This window comes from Megachile rotundata, chromosome 2, assembly GCF_050947335.1.
Source record: "Megachile rotundata isolate GNS110a chromosome 2, iyMegRotu1, whole genome shotgun sequence".
Taxonomy (NCBI): Eukaryota; Metazoa; Arthropoda; class Insecta; order Hymenoptera; family Megachilidae; genus Megachile; species Megachile rotundata.
The window spans coordinates 4,145,322-4,164,547 of record NC_134984.1 but is presented as its reverse complement, the minus strand read 5'-3'; the positions used below and the strand labels follow the sequence as shown (position 1 = coordinate 4,164,547).

At 37.9% G+C, this 19,226-nt stretch overlaps 1 protein-coding gene across 1 annotated transcript; it reads left to right on the top strand.

Moving 5' to 3' along the window:
- Positions 1 to 11,177: 11,177 nt before the first annotated feature.
- LOC143266621 (uncharacterized) lies at positions 11,178 to 14,281 on the top strand. The gene is made up of 2 exons (XM_076542041.1): positions 11,178 to 11,882; positions 13,172 to 14,281. Exons 1-2 carry the CDS (start codon positions 11,178 to 11,180, stop codon positions 14,279 to 14,281), a joined length of 1,815 nt encoding a protein of 604 aa, XP_076398156.1.
- The last annotated feature ends 4,945 nt before the right edge of the window (positions 14,282 to 19,226 follow it).

Genomic DNA, 19,226 nt, shown 5'->3' with positions numbered 1-19,226 from the left:
TTCTCGTACCAGTCGTTTACGAGATAAACGCTGGCTACTAAATCTCTGAACACCCTGTATATATTCTCTATATTTCGCGTTAATCATTTAAAGTATAGTTAAAAGCGAGCGATTTCCCAACCCACCCTCCCTTGAGATCAACGACCAAAGAAGAGGAAGACATCAAAGCATCGCCCAAATGCCCTCCCAAGCCCACTTAAGAAACCGTCGTCTTCAGTAGCAGAAAAACTGTCGATCCTTGTAAACCCCTGAAGCCCCGAATTTAACATGAAAAGTGATCCCGGAAAACTACAGACGTGCGCGATGGACACAAACAAACAGTGCGCGAGTGCAACACAAACGTCGTTGCGTTATCAACGTTAAAAACTGACATGTGGAAACGCCGTTGCGTTATCAACGTTAAAAACTGACATGTGGAAACGCCGTTGCGTTATCAACGTTAAAAACTGACATGTCAAAACGCCGTTGCGTTATCAACGTTAAAAACTGACATGTGGAAACGTCGTTGCGTTATCAACGTTAAAAACTGACACGTGAGTGATGAAAAGTTAATTTCGAACATTCTACATAGACACTAAAATTTAAGTGCGTGTAAAGTGAATTTTTTCGTACCTCAAAATTTGAAATGTAAGGGGGGGGGGGGGTGTGATGACCTGCGGTCGTCGTTGAATTAGTTTAATTATTATTATTGTTTATATTTGCGGTCGTCGTCGAATTAGTTAACTATTATTGTTCATATTTGCGGTCGTCGTCAAATTAGTATTATTTTATTAAGTATTAGACATGTTAGAATCATTTTCTTCGTAATTTAGAATTTATCTTTGAGATTTAGAACTAATATTGTAACAGGAAATTCCAGAGCAAGTTGAAATTCTAAAATCATTTTTATTTCAATTAGTAATCGAGCAGCGTGGCTTTTTATTCCATCTAATTTTCTTCGTTTAAATAATGTAATGTGTGCTCTCTTTCCTCGGGACCTGCGAAATCTTCGATATGTGATAAGTTATCCTTAGGGATAACGAAATATTGTCACATGCATTCTCTAAAGCGATTCCTAATTCATACAAATTCATACTCCTGTACTTTGCAAGCGGAACACAGTTCACGCGCAGAGCAGGTAGTTCTGCGTCACGCAGGCAACCCCTCCTACGCGTCTGTAGCGTAGCGAAAGAGAGTAGCATAAGGAAAATCCCAGTAGGCGGCGTTCGATTCGTCCAATCAAGCAGCAGTCGGTCTCTAGTCACCGCGCTGATCACAACGCTCCCCACTCGGGAGACTACTCCCACTACTTCGATCAAACGATATAAAAAGCCACGGTGACATGCATTTAGAGCGATTTCTAATTCCGACCTCCGGCAGGTCACTTCTCGCGGCCCGAGCAATGGGTCTCCTCAACGAATTCCTTATATAACTCTGGCATTTTCGGACTTAGGTTCAAATCATTTTTCGACGTTAGACACTTAGAATTATTTCAATTTCCAATCTCAGAACTTAGAATTATTTCAATTTCCAATATCTAACTTAGAACCTATTCGTATTTCTTTACTCGATACTTAGAATTATTTTTGTCTTCTAATATTTTGAACTTAGAATATATTTTGATTTTACCACTTTGATACTTTGAATTATTTCTATAACCCACCAAATCGAACTTAGAATATATTTCGATTCATTCGATTGATACTTAGAAATATTCGACACATTCAGTTCTCGCGATTTCGTACTTAGAAATATTATCGATTCTTGTTCCAACATTTAAATTCAACCTTCGGTTGAATGCTTTTGAGTAATTGCATATCGAAATAAAATAAAGTACTTAGCAGTAAAATCACGATTGTTAATAATCAGTTCGTGGAACCAAATACGGGTTTATTGCTTTCGGCTCTTTATTTCCAAATCATTCCAACCCTTTTATATCTCGGTGGTGTCTGGACGCGCCGCACGCCGTAGATATCCTTCAACTCAAATCTATTCCGAAGTGGTGACTGGACGCTCCGCACGCTTCATTCCTTGTTGGATTTATTCAACACAATAAGTGTTGCCTTTAGCAAAAATCATCGGGTCGTAAACTTTCACCTTCGTTGGAGTTTCGACTCAAGAGGTTGCAGATGTTTGTTTTTCACCATAGGACCCATAGGGTCTATAGACTCGTAACGGATTTTTCCTTCGACGAGTTTTTCTCATTCTTACAGTTTTCTTTGATGAGTAAAGACATACCTTTCAGTGCTTAAGAAGTATAATTAAAGTTTCTGATAAAATATAATTCAAGCGTATTACTTTATCTCACCGCCTATTTCCTATATTCCTCTTACCCAAACAAGGACTCTGGTATCTGGACTCGCCGCACATTGTTCTTGTCCTGTGATAGCTGAGGACAATAAACACGGGTTACACGCAACGGTAATCCATAGTAGAGTTTGCTAGCCGTTTGGGCAATAGTATATTACCTTCTTTATTCTAGTTCTATTCAACCTAAAACTTTAACGTGTCTCCCTGCCATACGAGTAAATAAATGGAATGGGTACTCAGTAAATTATTGAACTCTCACGCGGAAGTGAATAATCTTTTCGGGAAACCAAGTACGTCAAGAATCGTCAGTGTCATGCAGTTGTGAAACATAAACACAATATCCGTGCGCGATGTAAACATCAGAATCGTTCGCCCAGTCGCTAAGTCTAGTGCCGTTAAACCTGACACCGCGCTATCTCGCTCACCGCTGTAACGAAACATGCGGCGTGCAGCCACAAAGGGAGGACGTCCTTGAAACAGAAACCGAAAGAACATAGTTCAACCGAGGGAGTCCCGGCCTTAACGACAGACGAAAGTGCCGCGTGGCCATAAGCCTGTAAAAATTTCATTATTCCACTAAATTATTATCCGTTTCAACTTGTTCACGTAACAAAATTTGGTGACAGCGTTATGCTCATGGTATTTACGCAGACAAAAAAAAGCCCGGAAGAACTGTCTTACAGTATCCTATACAATTCTTCCCATTTCACTAAAATGCGTGAAATAAAATAATTTTCAGAAAAAAAATACACCGACTTCGAAATGCACTAAAAAGTATAAAATTGAAGGATGTTCGCGACATCTACCGTTGACGATCAGGAATTCTATCGATTGTGATCCGATAAAACCGGATGTTATATTACTCTGTTTTAATTTCCTTGAAATGTTAGTTCCTTAAGAGTTCACATGGTTTCGTGTAGTTAAGTCTAATTGTGAATAAAGTGAAATGAATAGAATGTTTGAGATTACTGTTTAACAAAAATAATTTCTATTTCCTAATGAAGTAATTTCTATTTCATTCAATCATACAATTACGTAACAGATATGAATGAAACCTATTTACTCGTTAGGTAGGGTATTAAATACATTTCAACCTTTTCGGAGGCGGCGCAAAATTAAAAATACCTCAGTAAACGTTGCTGCCAATAACCAGTTGATTGTGGTATGGCGTATTGGAAATTAATAAATCCTGAGAAAGAATACGAACCATTATAGATATATCTGGTAATATACGTAAATGTAACGACTGCATCTTCATTTCGCAACGTTTCTGATATAAATGAAATTGAATCGACTTCGTTCGCATGTGGAAGCCATGGATCTAAGAACCTATAAACGGAGCCCACGACGCGGGAATTACCAAATTTGCAGCAGATGGGCTCTATCTTTATAGCATATGCGGCGATCGAGTCTTTCCGTCGCATACTTTATGAATCTAGATAGACCATAGTTACATTCTATACGCACTAATACCTATTTCGCGGCGTGCTGTCGAGTTATATGTATAGAAAAAAAAATAGCTATACAAGCTTTGCCTATGTTCGGCTGTCCAAAGGTTGACATGTTCAAGAAAATCTTTTAATTTTGCGCCGCCTCCGAAAAGGTTGAAATGTATTTAATATACTACCTAACGAGTAAATAGGTTTCATTCATATCTGTGACGTAATTGTATGATTCAATGCAATAGAAATTACTTCATTAGGAAATAGAAATTATTTTATACTTTTTAGTACATTTCGAAGTCGGTGTATTTTTTTTCTGAAAATTATTTTATATTTGCTATTAAAGGGTTATTTAAGGGGTAACACCACTCTAGAAGTCACAGAAAAAGATGATTTTCGGGAATTTTTAAAGTAATAACCGTACAAGTTATAAGGTCAGAATAAAAAAGGCTTTATTAGATATGTTTTGAAGATGGTTGGTAAATTTTTATAAACAATTTGCAATAAAAATGGCGGCTGTAGGTGTTGACAAGCAACAACACTATTTCTTTGAAAGGGCTACATGGCCGGACTGTTTTTTCATTAACGCATGGTCCTAAGACCAAAAATCCAAAATTTTCTCATATTATATACCAAAATCTATGGAACATCGTATGCAAATTAAAAAATATTAATAATTGTTAATTTAGTGTAGATATGAACAAAAAGTTTCGAAAAACGACAGAAAATTCAGCATGAAATTGTTAATAAAAAGTTAAGTATTTAATTAGTCAAAAAATCCGTACGATGTTCACTGCGTTATATTATTTTGCACCTCTCCACGAAATTTCAAGTCGATTAGTTAAAAACTTTTCGAGTTATTTGTCCGCCCAGTTCAAATAAAGTGGTTTCGAGAAAAACGCGTTTAAAGTTTTGATTGCCATTCAGCATAAGAGAGGGTATAGCCGGATAAGGTGGTCAAATGTGCCCTTGAGTCGAATTTGAGACCCAACTTGTCAGTCGGTAGCATATCCCAAAAAAACATCTCACACCAAGTTTCAACCCCCTATCTCATCCGTGGGGGTAGTAAAAGGGATAAAACGAAATTCCGGTTTTTGGCCCTTTTTGCCTATTTAATTTCGTACAAAAATTCTGAAAAAATTCTGAAACATTGAGGTCTAGATAGCGCATCTTACAGAATTTTTTCAGATTTTTTGATCGCAAACTGTAGTCGTGAAAAATCAAAAACCGAAAAAAAATCCGAAAAAATGCGATTTTTTAGTGAAGATGTCGGAGCACTACTTTTATATTAATGTGGTAGTTAGGTATTAGTACAACTATTATTCTCTAATTTTTTCAGATTTTTCGGTGAGGTGCGCCGTAGTTAAAAAAATCAAAAACCGATTTTTTCGCGCGAAAAACTAACTTCTGCTTTGAATTTTTATGCCATTTTCCCATAAAAGATGCATTAAGTAATTTTAAGAGGATTCACGTTCACACAATTGATCTATGGATTCCAACAATGCAATTAACTTAATTAATTAGTTTTATGGTACGCTCGTTATATACCTAAATGTTTGAAGGTTTTTCAACGGTGTCGGTGGTGCAGCGGTTAAGGCGTCTGACTCGTAAACTGCTGCATACTCTTTTTGGCGCGAGTTCGATCCCACCTGAACTTATATTTTTTTTTCTTTAAATTGTTAATTTTTTTAATTCTAATTATAGAACAATGGATATTACTTATTTAAAAACATTTCTAACGCACTTTAGAAATATTTGCATTTGAAAAATTAATAATCGATTTAAAAAATGCTGGTGCAACGGTTACTCAAAAAGAAAAGTTAAATTATTTATTAAGAACATTGCCAAGTTCCATGAGTCATATTGGTGACCTTACAGATGTTATGAAAACAGAAGATCAGACGGTTGAATTTGTCGAAAGCAAAATAAGATCGTTTGAACAGCAAAACAAAGACTATGCTAGAAAAGATAACAATAGTGCTAACGTGTTCAAGAGTAAAAGAAAAGGAGACAGATGCTGTTTTAAATGCGGTAAACAAGGACATTACATGAACGAGTGTACAAACTTGAGTCTTTCTCCAAATTCAATACGAGATGCAAGAGGAGGAGGTCATAAGCGAGGAGGTGGAAATATCCAAGAAACACAACAGAGACATCGTTTTGCCAGAGGTTCATGGCAACTCGGTCGCGGCACATGGCAGCGAGGATGGCAGCGAGGTACTCAACAGGCAGGCCCACGACGCTTCAGCTACAACAATAACAACAACGATCGTAACGACGGTTCAAATTCCTTTTTTGTAGAAGTAAATAGGAAAATTGCAGGTAACAAAATCGAAGTAAATAATTGCGAAAGTAAGGTCGAATGAATATTAGACAGTGGATGTACTGACCATATAATTAACAATGATAATTATTATAATGAATCTATTGTGTTGCAGAATCCCATAAATGTAAAAATAGGAGATGGGAGAATTCTCAAAGCGACTAAAGTTGGACATGTAATTTGTGACTTCATTTTAGGTGACAGTACGAGTGAAGTAACAATTAAAGATGTGTTTTTTGTAAAGGAAATGGATAGAAACCTAATAAATTATGGAAAAGTAACAAATAATAATAAAATTGTTTCAAAAGGAAACACATCTAGAATATTCAATCTAAAAGGAGATTTGATAGCAATAGCTGAAAAGGTAAATAATTTATATAAAATGCAAAGTTTTGTTAAAGTAATGTCTACTTATAGTTCAGAGAAAATGTTTAAGAAAATGTCAGCTAAAGAAAGATTTCATAAATTACTTGGTCATGTAAATTTCAAATATTTAAACATTTTGAGTAAAGAAAAATTAGTTGATGGTATACCAGAACAAATTGAAAATGATTAAAATGTGGTACATGTGTACGAAATAAAATTGCACAATGTAGGATTTGAAAACAACAGACAAAGAGCTCAAGATATATTAGAAATTATTCATGCTGATTTAAATGGTCCACACAATACAGTAGGTTTCAATGGGGAAAAATATTTTTTGACTATTATTGATGATTATAGTAAAATTGTAACGGTTTATCCGATTAAGTCTAAAGATGAAGTTTATGTTTGTTTTGAAAAATATATTAATTTGGTTGAAAATTTAACGGAAAAACGGGTAATGAAACTCAGGTGTGATAACGGAAAAGAATTTTTGAATAATAACATGTGTAACATCCCTGAAGAATTTTTAAACTTTTATTGCAGTGTCATTTCTTCAATTATCGACTGTATTTCTCCCTTACCGACCGCGACATTAGACAAATCGAGTATCATAAGAATTCAGTAAACTGTCGGTAATAAATGTATAATTCTATAAGGAAAATTCCGCAATGCTCTGTGTTTACGTGCCGCGAAGCTCGCCCCGAATTTCCTGGAATTCTCGCGTAGTCTTAGAGAAGGATAGAAATACATTTTACAATTTCGATATTATTAATTATCAAAAAATATTAGTTGAACAAATCAGTTAATGCATATCAGGCGTATTAATATTATGTCATCCGAAAATAGAGTCAGATGTTAGTTTATTGCAGAATATATTGTAAATTATAATATTATTCAATGGAATGTTCTAGAAGCATCCTATGCTTATACATTTAGCTCCGATCCGTATAGAAGTCGTGCGTAGTACATAGAAGGAGATAGAAAATGCAATTTCATTAAAACACTATTAAATTACTATTTTTATATCAGAAATGTAAACCATAATGTAGAATGCGATATTTATAATGTAATTAAATCGTTCGTTTGTACAATTAATGTCTAATTACGAATTTATACGATAATTATTATATTTCGACGTTATGGGGGTTTTCCGAGAATTCGCCAGGCTGGCGAGTATAAAAGGCCGAGCGGAGCTCGCCAAAATCGCAGAACAGTTTTCGAAGTCGAGCCAGCTAGAAGTCTTCAGATAAGTATAACCGGAACAGTTTTCGCTGTGAAGAGCCGCAACGATTCTTAATACTTGACTGGTAAAGCGGGTATACGCCATTTGGATACTTGGTCGTGGGTCGTTCTAGTAGCTAGCTAACGCAGGCTCCCCAATTAAGCGATCTGGTTTTGGCTGTCAGTGTTCGTTTTGACAAAAAGGGTCATGGACAATTAGTTGTCGAGTCAGATTAAAAGAGTAACTGTTCCGAGTAATTAATTCATTTAGATTCAAATAAATTTTGAACTTGAATTAGTAAAAGAATATTGTTCTGTCATTAGCGTAATCTCAGTAGTCGACTACACCGCGTTAGATAATAGATAAAATCGTTAATCTGTCTAACTTTGCGAAAGCGTATTTAGGTACACTTAGAGAATCACACTTAGGTCGTGTTCCTCGCTGCGGTAGACTATCACGCGCTAATATTAATAATTCCGTAAAGAATATTCATTATATAAACTACAAACGTATTAATCAATATAAACTTTGTCATTGCGATAGCGTTCGAAACAAGAATTAAATAATATAGAATATCAAATTCAGTAATTATATAAAAGCGAAGTTAGCTTTATCCGAAATCAGACTTAGGTACGAAATAATATAAAGTATTAACTAGCGAGAATCAGATTTAGTTAGATTCACAATTATCTATTACATATTGTTTAATTTACCAAGTTCTATTATTTCTATTATCAATATTATATCAAAGTCTATTTAGTTTCTTTTGATCAAACCAATATACTTTTCATATTTTGTTGTTATTTGTTACTTGTTATTTGTTAAATTCATCATCTTCGTTATTTTATTGAATAAACCTTATTGTTGAAAGATATTGACCTGTGGATTTCACTCCTTAACCGCACACCACACGAATCCCACAATCTTTATATTTAGTTATTTTCCAAAACGAGTCGTTCAGTTGGTAAAAGCCGCTCTTTACCTTACTAGCGCTAGTAACTATCTGAATCTAGGTTCCAGAGTCGTTACACATGTGTAACGTCCCTGGAACCTAAGTTCAGCTAGTTACAAGCGCTAAAAGGTAAAGAGCGGCTTTTACCTCTAAAAGACTCGATTCTACAATTTAAGATTGTGGGATTCGTGTGGTGCGCGGTTAAGGAGTGAAATCCAAAGATCAATATCTTTCAACAATTAAATTTATTCAATAAGAAATGAAACTATCATCTACAATAACAACAAAATAAGAGAAATATATAAATTATAAATGATTAATAAGGAACTAAATAAATCTTGATAATGATAATAGTAGAAATTATACATAAGACAGATAATGATAGAAATAATAGAAATTGACAAATTAAACAATATGTGATAGATAATGATATGAGACTCGCTGGTTAATACTTTGTATCTGAATCGGGCCTCTGATATTCGTAATATTAACTAAATTTGATATTCAATTTTCGCGTTTGACGCTATTGCTTATAGTATTGAATCCTATCTAAGTATAATTCGGTTTCTAGACGCAAATATATATATATGAAATTTTTATAAAATTAATAATGATAACGCTCTGTAATCTACCGCCGCGAGGAATTCAACCTAGGTGGAATTCTCTAAACGCACCTAAATACGTTTTCGCAAGAATTAGACAGATTAAACTACTATCTAACGCGGTGTAGTCGACTACGGAAAAGACGCTAAGTGAGAACAGTATTCTTTTATTAATTCAAGTTACCAAAATTTATCTAAATCTAATGAATTATTATTCGGAATAATTACTCTTGTGATTTGACTCGACAACTAAGGTCCATGGCCCTTTTTGTCAGAGCGCAAACTGACACCCCAAACCAGATCGCTTAATTGGGGAGCCTGTTGTTCACTGTCTACTAAACGACCCAGCGATCCAGAGTCAGATGAACAATATACGTCCAACAGGGTAGCAAATCAAACTTGACTCTAATTATGAAATCGTAATTGCAGAACCGCCGCCAAAAGGACTCTCAGAGCGAGCTCTAAGAAACTGATGGCGCGTTAGCAATTTGACAAAAGATCAAATATGAGTAGCTGTGGGCTTTCGCTCGATGTCTTGGCCTTTCCTGGCGCAAAGTATCGCGCTCTCCTGACGGAGTTCCGGTTACAAGATCGCTTGAACGGGGAGCCTGTTGTTCACTGGCTACTAAACGACCCAGCGACCAAGTACCCGAATGGCAAACACCCGCTTGACCAGTCAAGTATTATGAATCTGTTGGCCCTTTAACAGCGAAAATTGTTCCTTATCAGAGAGTTGTGACTAGCTCGATTTCGAAAACTGTTCTGTTCCGAGACAGGTTTCGCTCGGCCTTTTATACTCACAGGTTCGTTGAATTTTGAAGTTCTGTGACGTCAGAATATCTAGATTTTCATATAATTTCGTTATTATATATTAATTTTACTTTTGAACGGTTCAACTATGTTTCAAATATTGCTCTTTAATTTCTGACTAACAATTTGATATTAAAATAATAGTATAACGGTGTTTTAACGAGAAATGTATTTTCTATCCTTTTATAATCAATTGCGCACGAGTTCTACGGGAGTCAAATTTATTCCGATTTACGATTTTCTTTATCGAAGGAAATAATTCTGTTTTCGATTATTAGTAATTTGATATTAATTGGTTTTTTTAATTTATATATATATATAAATTAAGTTAGTTAATTTAATTAATTTGATATCTGATAATCGTCGTAGATAGAAGTAGGAGACAAAGAGTAGTATCTCTGTCCTTTTCTAGGATCAACGCCGGTCTCAAGGATTTCGGCCGAGTATCGCGGCGCGTAATCACATCATAGCATAACGGAAATTCTTATACGAACTATTTATTAGAAAAATAAAAGGAAATAATACATTATCTTGTTTTAACTGTTATAACTTAATATTCAAATACTTTTATAGCAAATAGTACCTATCCTAAATCAAGATTGCAGGTTAATTAACATATATATATATATATATTGATTATCGATCGTCGAGTCGAATAGGATCTATAGTCGATACGTAATCTATTGTCGGTAATTGGCGATCATTGTCGGTAATTAATTATCCTACCGGGGGGTATTGGACTGTCGTAGTGTTTAAGGAAAAATTTTTTCCAGGGATGTTACACATGTATAAACTTGCAAAAGAAAAAGGAATTTATATTGAGCCATGTCCACCGTATGTACACGAATTAAATGGAACAGCCGACAGATATAATAGGTCTGTTAGATATGGTCAAATTTCCGTTATAAAATCCTTTGTCCGCAGTTTACTGTGTATGTGTGTGTGCGTGAGCGTGTACGTGCAGTTCGGCAGTTATGTCCTGCGTTTGCCGATCTGCTCTTTTGTTTTTTCTTTCTTTTACGCACCAGTCTCCATGCGTCTGCCGTATATTCAACATCGCGAGATTATTACTTTTCGATTTCACTTTCTATCAGGTTATGGGCCCAGGTCTTTAGACGAGAGACGAGTTAAGTTAAAGTAATAGTTGTTAAAGTGTTAAAAAGATTTCAAGATGGCGTCGTCAACGTTTAATATCAGACCACTTACAAAAGATAAATACGATAGTTGGGTAATGCAAATGGAAGCTGTGACCGTAAAGAACGGTACCTGGAAATTTGTCAACGGTAAAATACCTAGGCCGACAATGAAAGCAGGTTTAACAGAAGAACAGCTCAAGATCGATCAGGAAAAGTGGGATGATGATGACGCAAGAGCAAGGGCAGATCTGATAATCGCAATTGATCCAAGTTTATTGCGATTAGTAAAAGGGTTAGATACAGCGGCGCAAGTTTGGTGTAGGTTGAGGTCGGAATTTGCATCGACGGGACCTGTAAAGAAGTCAAGCTTGCTGAAACGTATCTCAACGTTCAAGATGGTCGAAGGCGTCGATCTTCGCACGCAATTAATGGAATTTTTCGATGTCACAGCACAGTTGGAATCTTTGGATATTCCTATAAATCCAGAATTATTGTCTTACATGTTTCTGAACAGTTTGCCGCCGAGTTTCGCTATACTGAAATGCACAATGGAATCGCATGACACTGTGCCGAGCGCTGAAATTATAAGACAGAAAGTTCTTGAAGAACATGATTCAAGAATTCAGCAGAAAGACGATGGAAAATCCGAAGCAATGTGGGTGCAGAAAAGCCGAGAAAGATTTCAAGGTGGCCGCGGAGATCGAAAGAAAGAAAATTCCCGTCAAATGACTGAACGTACGGTACAAGAAAATAAAACTTTCCGTTTTAAGGGGGGAAATACCTTTAGAATCTTAAAAAATTGAAAATTTTTTTTTCCATAAAATGTTAGTGCAACATCTTAAAAATATAGTCTCAAAATTTTAAACCGAAATGCGGAACCCTTTTGAAGTTATGACCGATTAGCGCCGCGGGTATACACGCGCTCAGTGCGGAGGACTGAAACTTTAAACGCGTTTTTCTCAAAACTACGTTCTTAAAATTGGTGTGGCTGATAACTCAAAAACTAGTTTATCAATCGCGCTCAAATTTTTTCCACGTATCCATGACAATACTATCTAACATATGAACCTAAATGTATGAAATAAATTGAACATTAAAGTCCTTTTTATTGCAAAATAGTGCAAAAATTTTCAATAAAATTCAAAGTTTTTCTTTAAAAGCGCGCCATTTCTTTAATTTTACACATTTTGCACATTTCTGAGGTTCATCTACTAACTGTGAATGTTAGTTTTCGAAACATTGTCTGCAAACTTGTTTCAGACCAATGGATCTAAGGCTAGAACCCACACCGATTCACGAGATGCGCCAAACACTTCCAGGAAGGACTGTTATAATTCCGCCATTTTTAAATGTATTTAAAAACAAAAAATATTGTGTAATAGGCAATAGTTATAATAAATTATACCTGAAATTTCAAAAACGCAAAACAAAGATATCCTATATAAAAAAATTCACAAAAATCAGCCTATTTTCATCGATCTAAAGGTATTTCCCCTCTTAAGTGTTTCAAGTGTCATTGTTTTGAGCATAAGGCTTCGGAATGTCCTTCAAAAGGTTCGCGTGAGAATACAAAGTGCGAATCGTCATCGAAAGTACAGAAAACGCGTTTCACGTGGTTCCGTCGGAAGAAGTGCAACGCGTCCGTGAAAGTGTTGTTGAGAGACGCTGGTGTTTAGACAGTGGTTGTACGTCACACATGTGCAACGACGAAACTCTCCTTCGAAGCATGAATGCGACCGTCGGAAAGGAAAAATTGTTATTGGCCAGTGATGCGAAAATTAACGTAGACGCGCGGGGTACGGCGAGCATTGTAACAACGGACGGAAAACAAACGATGTCAGTGACGCTCAACGACGTGTTATTAGTAAATTAGTTACGTACAAATTTATTATCTATCGCGAAAATCACGGACTATGGACGTACAGTTTTATTCGAAAAAGATAGAGCAATTGTGCGCGGAAAGAGCGGAGAAATAAAACTCTTAGCTGAGCGCGAAGGAAACCTGTATTATTTCTGTGAGAAATTCAAGCGGGCAAATCTTGTGAACAAAAACATTAGTGCTGTAAATATAGATGTGAAGCATCGTAGACTAGGACACTTAAATGTGCGTGACGTTCTCAAGGTATCGAAAGAAGGATTAGCAACCGGCATGAGTATTAGCAGTGAAAAATGGTCTCAGCCGTGTGATGTGTGCTTGCGCGGAAAAATGACAGTGTTGCCGTTTCCAAAAGGTTCTAAACGGAGTTCGGAAGTGTTGAATATAGTGCACTCGGATGTGTGGGGACCGTCAAGAACGGAGTCATTTAGGCGCGCGCGATACTTCGTTACTTTTATCGACGATTATAGTAGGTGGTGCGAAGTATTCTTCCTTCAAAACAAAAGTGACGTGTTACGAGCGTTCAAAGTGTACAAGGCACGGGTTGAAAACCAGACCGGTAAGAAAATAAAATACCTAATGACAGATAACGGGCGTAAATATTGCAATCGCGAATTCGATGAATTTTTAAATGAAAGCGGTATCCGTCGGCGTTTGACCGTGGCTCACACGCCGCAGCAGAACGGTGTTGCTGAACGAAAGAATCGGACTCTCGTAGATATGGCGCATTGTCTGCTCACACAGACAGGACTGAGTGGTGCGTTTTGGGCGGAGACACTTACCGCATCGAATTATTTGCGAAATCGTTGCCCGACAGCGAGTCTCGAAGGCCATGAGTATTGGTACAAGCGTATACCGGACTTGAATAATTTAAAAGCGTACAGTGCGAAAGCGTACGTTCTACAGAAGGAGCCAGGCAGAGGAAAATTTGAGCCCAGATCGAAGGAGGGCGTACTAGTTGGCTATTCTGAAGAGTCCAAGGGGTATCGCGTGTACGTTCCGGAAGATAAAAAGGTTGTGGTAACCAGAGATGTCAAATTTCTCGAAGAAGGGTTGGTGGAAGCTGAAAGAGACGCCGAAGACACCAACGGGACAACGCAGAAGCTTGATGAAGAAAAAGAAGGTTTGATTGAGCTACAGATAAACCAGCCGGAACGCCTGAACGAAGACAATGAGCGACCTGCGACACAACCCGTTCACCCGTTGTCGCATAGCGCTGACGATCCGGCCATGGAACCATCGTCACCGTCGCGTTTTGTTTGAGGAACGGGAAGACCAAAGATACTGCGTATAGGTAATCGAGGGAGACCGAAAAGGACGTACCATTTCAGATCTGTTCCCGACGAAACTCGAGGATCACGCGAGGAGCCTGAGAACAGCGATAATGAGCCGAGGGGGATAAATCCAGTACGGAAGATAACTCCGATACAGACGATGACGTGTTCTTTCACGTTACGGATGATCCATTGCAAGCAATGGAGATGGCAAACTTGATCGGTCCATCGTTAAAAGGTGCGATGAACGGCGAAGAATCCGAAAAATGGTTAGCAGCAATCGCTGAGGAAATGAGAGTGTTAATAAAACATGACACGTGGACATTGGTTGAGCGACCGAAAAATATGAGGGTTGTCCGTAAAATAAGGTTCCCAAAGAGCTGTAGTTGCGAGAAACGGTGTTACGTGAAATCTGGCGGTACTGACGTGTAGCTTGGTCCTTCCTCTTTCAGACCCCGCCACGTCGAGCTATCTGCGACTCTCCATTTTAGCATGACAATCGCTAGAAATGGAGCTCCCACTCGCTTCTCCCGCTAGGTGCGAATTACACTCTGTGATTCGTTTTTTGTGTGCAAAAAACATTGCAGCGGTGGACATTCATCGCCAATTATGTGAAATCTACGGAGAAAAGTGTATGAGCGTAAAGCACGTGCGAAAATGGTGCAGAAAATTCAAAGACGGACGTACAGATGTCCATGACGAACAGCGTTGCGGACGGCCATCCGTTCTAAGCTACCTTCGCGACGTGGCGGAGAGTTCTATGATGCGGGCATAAAAAAGATGGTGCACCTCATGCAAAAATGCATTGATCTGAACGGCAATTGCGTCGAAAAATAGGGTTAAGTCTAAGCTTTCCAAAAACATATTACTCAATGCCAATAAACATGTTTTTCATAGTGAAAAATCATTGGGAACCTTATTTTACGGACAACCCTCGTAGAAAAGTCTTTACATGCAAAATTGTTCTACGAAATAAAGTGAAACCACATGGAAACCTGGAAAGTAGAAAAGCAAGAGTAGTGGCGCGAGGATTCACCCAAAGTAAGGGAATTGATTTTGCCGAAACTTTTGCACCTGTAGCTCGTCTAGATTCTGTAAGATTACTAATGGCTCTGGTAGCGAGAGAAAATCTAAAAATTCATCAATTGGATGTAGTTGCCGCGTACTTGAATGGAGAATTGGACGAAGAAATATTCATGGAGTTACCGGAGTACATAGAAGAGTCGCTGTTTATATTTTATACGTGTTTTTATTTTGATGCGAATCAGAAAGAACGTACTTTTCTGGTTCTGTATGTCGATGATATTTTATATGCGTCAAAGAGTGAGAAAAGATTGCGAGAGATTCGTGAAGGACTGAGCGAAGTGTTTAACATTAAAGATTTAGGTCTCGCAAGTTGTTGTCTTAGTATAGAATTTTTGAATAATAACATGTATAAACTTGCAAAAGAAAAAGGAATTTATATTGAGCCATGTTCACCGTATGTACACGAATTAAATGGAACAGCCGAAAGATACAATAGGTCTGTTAGAAATGGTCAAATTTCCGTTATAAAATCCTTTGTTCGCAGTTTACTGTGTATGTGTGTGTGCGTGAGAGTATACGTTGTGACGTCGTCCGACGTTGGAGTTAGTCATGTGACGTCATCCAACGTTGGAGTTAGTTATTAAGTTATACTCATATACTTTCGCTACTTCGAGCTTCTCACGCTTTGCGTTACGCATATAATCGACCGCCAAATCAGCAATGTAATCATAAGTAACATTAGAACTACCCAGATAACATCCTATAAACCTTATCTCAACCCCTTAAGTCCTTTCGCCGAATCAATATCTCTGACATAAACATCCTTTTCAAAAGACAAAACAACAGATAACGACTGACAAAATTCTTTCCCCTCTCCGTGATCAGTAGGCAATATAAAAGGGCCTGGAGATCGCACGGTAGCGCTTCCATTCCGATTCTTTCCGGTGCCTGGATCATTCCAGGGCACTACTCTGTCACGGGTCCCAGCCCCGATATTCCAAACCACGGGTTCAAGCCCCGACAAGTTAGATTCTCTAACTGTTACTCCCGTCCCTACTCACCTCCAACTCTACATTATTACGTCGCGGTAACCATTAAGTATATCTCTGTAAAATTGGTCATATTTCGTTTCAAGAATATACCTTTATTTCATTTTATCTTTATCATACAGTTATTTGTGCCTCAAGAAACCCTCCTATTCGTATAATCCCTACGAGCATTATATTCTAGAGCAGTTACCTTGATTTAGTCGAGACCGGTGGTGCGAGAATCAGCCGCACGGGTTTCCTAGAGACATAATCAAGCTACTTCGGTCCGCACGATACGGTGGTGCGAGAATCAGCCGCACGGTATCAATAGTGTGTTTGACGTCTTTGCATTTATTTTGGCTCATGGAAAGAAAGCGACGAGGAGGGTGTAACGAGCCGATAAGGGCAGATTAGATCATGGACACTGAATCCTCCCGTGATTCAGTTCCATGAGTAATCCGGCAAACCCTGGACTCTGGAGTCATCCCTGCAACTAAGGAGTCATTCATATGACTCAGGACGGCCCTTGGAGCTGGTATAAGGAAGGGGGCTCTTCTTCCACTATATGTATATATATAAGGCCCCGCATTCTTGCGCAACACAACATAATAATAAAGGCTTTCGAGCGTACGCGTTTGTTCCTTTTTCTTTAAACTCTTTCGGCGTGACAAGGGCGTAGATACCAATTACGCAAGCTAGTAAGATCCTTCCATCTCCCAACCCCAGTACAAGTCGCGCCGCTTACTCATAACCGCGTCGCGAACATAGAGTGGAAACTAATACCAATCGACATACCAAATCAACAATCAACGGGAAGTATCGAGAATAAGTCACTGTGCTACGTTAAAACACCCGGGATCCCTGGCAGATGACGGGCGTACGTACCGCATGGCCAAAAAGATTGTACAATTAGCGTCAATACCGGTGAGTTCCTCTCCTATTTTACGTGAACCGCGATCCGGGACGTAACAACGTGCAGTTCGGCAGTAATGTCCTGCGTTTGCCGATCTGCTCTTTTGTTTTTTCTTTCTTTTACGCACCAGTCTCCACGCGTCTGCCGCATATTCAACATCGCGAGATTATTACTTTTCGATTTCACTTTCTATCAAGGTCAATAATGGATACAGTTAGATGTCTATTGTCAGATACAAAGTTGAGCAAAAGATTTTGGCCTGAAGTAGTAAAAACTGTAGCGTATTTAAAGAATAGAACTTTAGCAAATAGTTTAGAAAAAAAGACACCTTATGAAATTTTCATGGGAAAGAGGCCTAATATTAGTAACTTGAAGCTATTTGGGAGTAAAGTTTTCGTTCGAGTACCGGAAATTAAAAGACACGACAAATGGGATAGAAAAGCGGATATAGGTATATTAGTAGGCTATGAAAATGTAGGATATAGGGTATTAGTTAATAACAAAGTCATCGTTGCTCATCATGTTGATATTGTAGAAGATAGTGAAAATTTAGTAGGTTTTAATGGAGATGAAGAAATGAATGAAAATTCTGAAAGTGAAAGTGTAAATTCAGATAATAGTAACGAAAATTGTGAAGGTGTAAATGAGGATAATAATGAGGAAATACCTGTATTGAGGAGAACTACTAGAAACAGAAAACAACCAGACCGGTATACACCTCAAGCGAATGTTAGTTGTATTTATGTAAATTATGTTAGTGCAGAAAGTCCGGAAAATTATAATGAGGCTATTAAGTGCAGCGAGAGTAAGGAATGGAGGGAAGCAATGGATCATGATCTCGAATGCCTAAGAAAAAATGATACTTGGTGAAAGAGAAGATATTCGGCGTGTGCGTCACCGATCTGTTGCGTTGTGCGTGCTTCTGTTCGTGTCTCTCTATCTCGCCCATCAGACACGTGTTGTATAAAGTATACATAAATGTAAATATATATATAAAATAAAGCTCAAATCTATCAGGTTATGGGCCCAGGCAACGCTACCCCTGCGCGGATAATAAAAATCGAGTGAGTGTGAGGGAAATTCAGGTAAAACGACGCGTAGAAAAGAAAAAGAAAAGAAGGTAAAATGGCCACGCATGGAAACCACGCCATAAAAAAACTAACAGATTCGAATTATGAATCGTGGAAGATACAGATGAAGAGTATTTTAGTGTGGAATGATTTATGGCAGTATGTTAGCGGAAAAGTAGAGCAGACGGAAGAAAATGCACATGAGTGGGAAAACAAAGATGAAAAGGCTCTGGCGCAAATCATCCTCGGTGTGTCCAATCTACAGTTAAACCACGTAAAAAAGGCCAAGACTTCTCGAGAAGCATGGACGACTTTAGAAGAGCTACACGAATTAAAGGGGCCAATAAGAAAGGCCGTATTATATAAACAGCTATATAAATTGAAAAAAGAAGACAACCAAAGTATGGCGGAGTTTATTACTGCTTTTCAAAGTAAAGCGGAACAGTTGGAAGAAGCGGGCATCAAGATACGCAAGAACTCCTGTCGATAACGTTGCTGAATGCATTACCGACGCAGTATGCCAGTTTCTGCGTCGCGATCGAGTCGAGAGACGATGTGCCAACAATGAATGTTTTGAAAGTCAAGTTGGTAGAACAAGAAGCAAGACAAAATGAACAAATCCAGCAAGATGAAAATCAAGATAATGCCTTTTTACTCAAAGAAAGTTCAAAACCGAGAGAGCAGAATCGGATGCGAAAGCAGCATGCGCGCACGCAACATAACCTCAAACAGTCGAGCTATAATTCAACGTGTTTCAAATGCAACAAAAAGGGACATATAGCAGTGAATTGCCGAACGAATCAAATTTCAAAGAAGAAACCATCATACGGTCAAGGTGAAGCCATGCTGGCTGAAGTGGTTTTGAGTACACAGTCACGCGAAAGGGGATGTGACGAT

Coding starts and splice junctions, on each gene's coding strand:
- LOC143266621 (XM_076542041.1), top strand. CDS start 11,178: ATGGCGTCGTCAACGTTTAATATCAGACCACTTACAAAAGATAAATAC. Junction 11,883..13,171: donor GTCAAATGACTGAACGTACG/GTACAAGAAAAT, acceptor GAGAAATTCAAG/CGGGCAAATCTTGTGAACAA.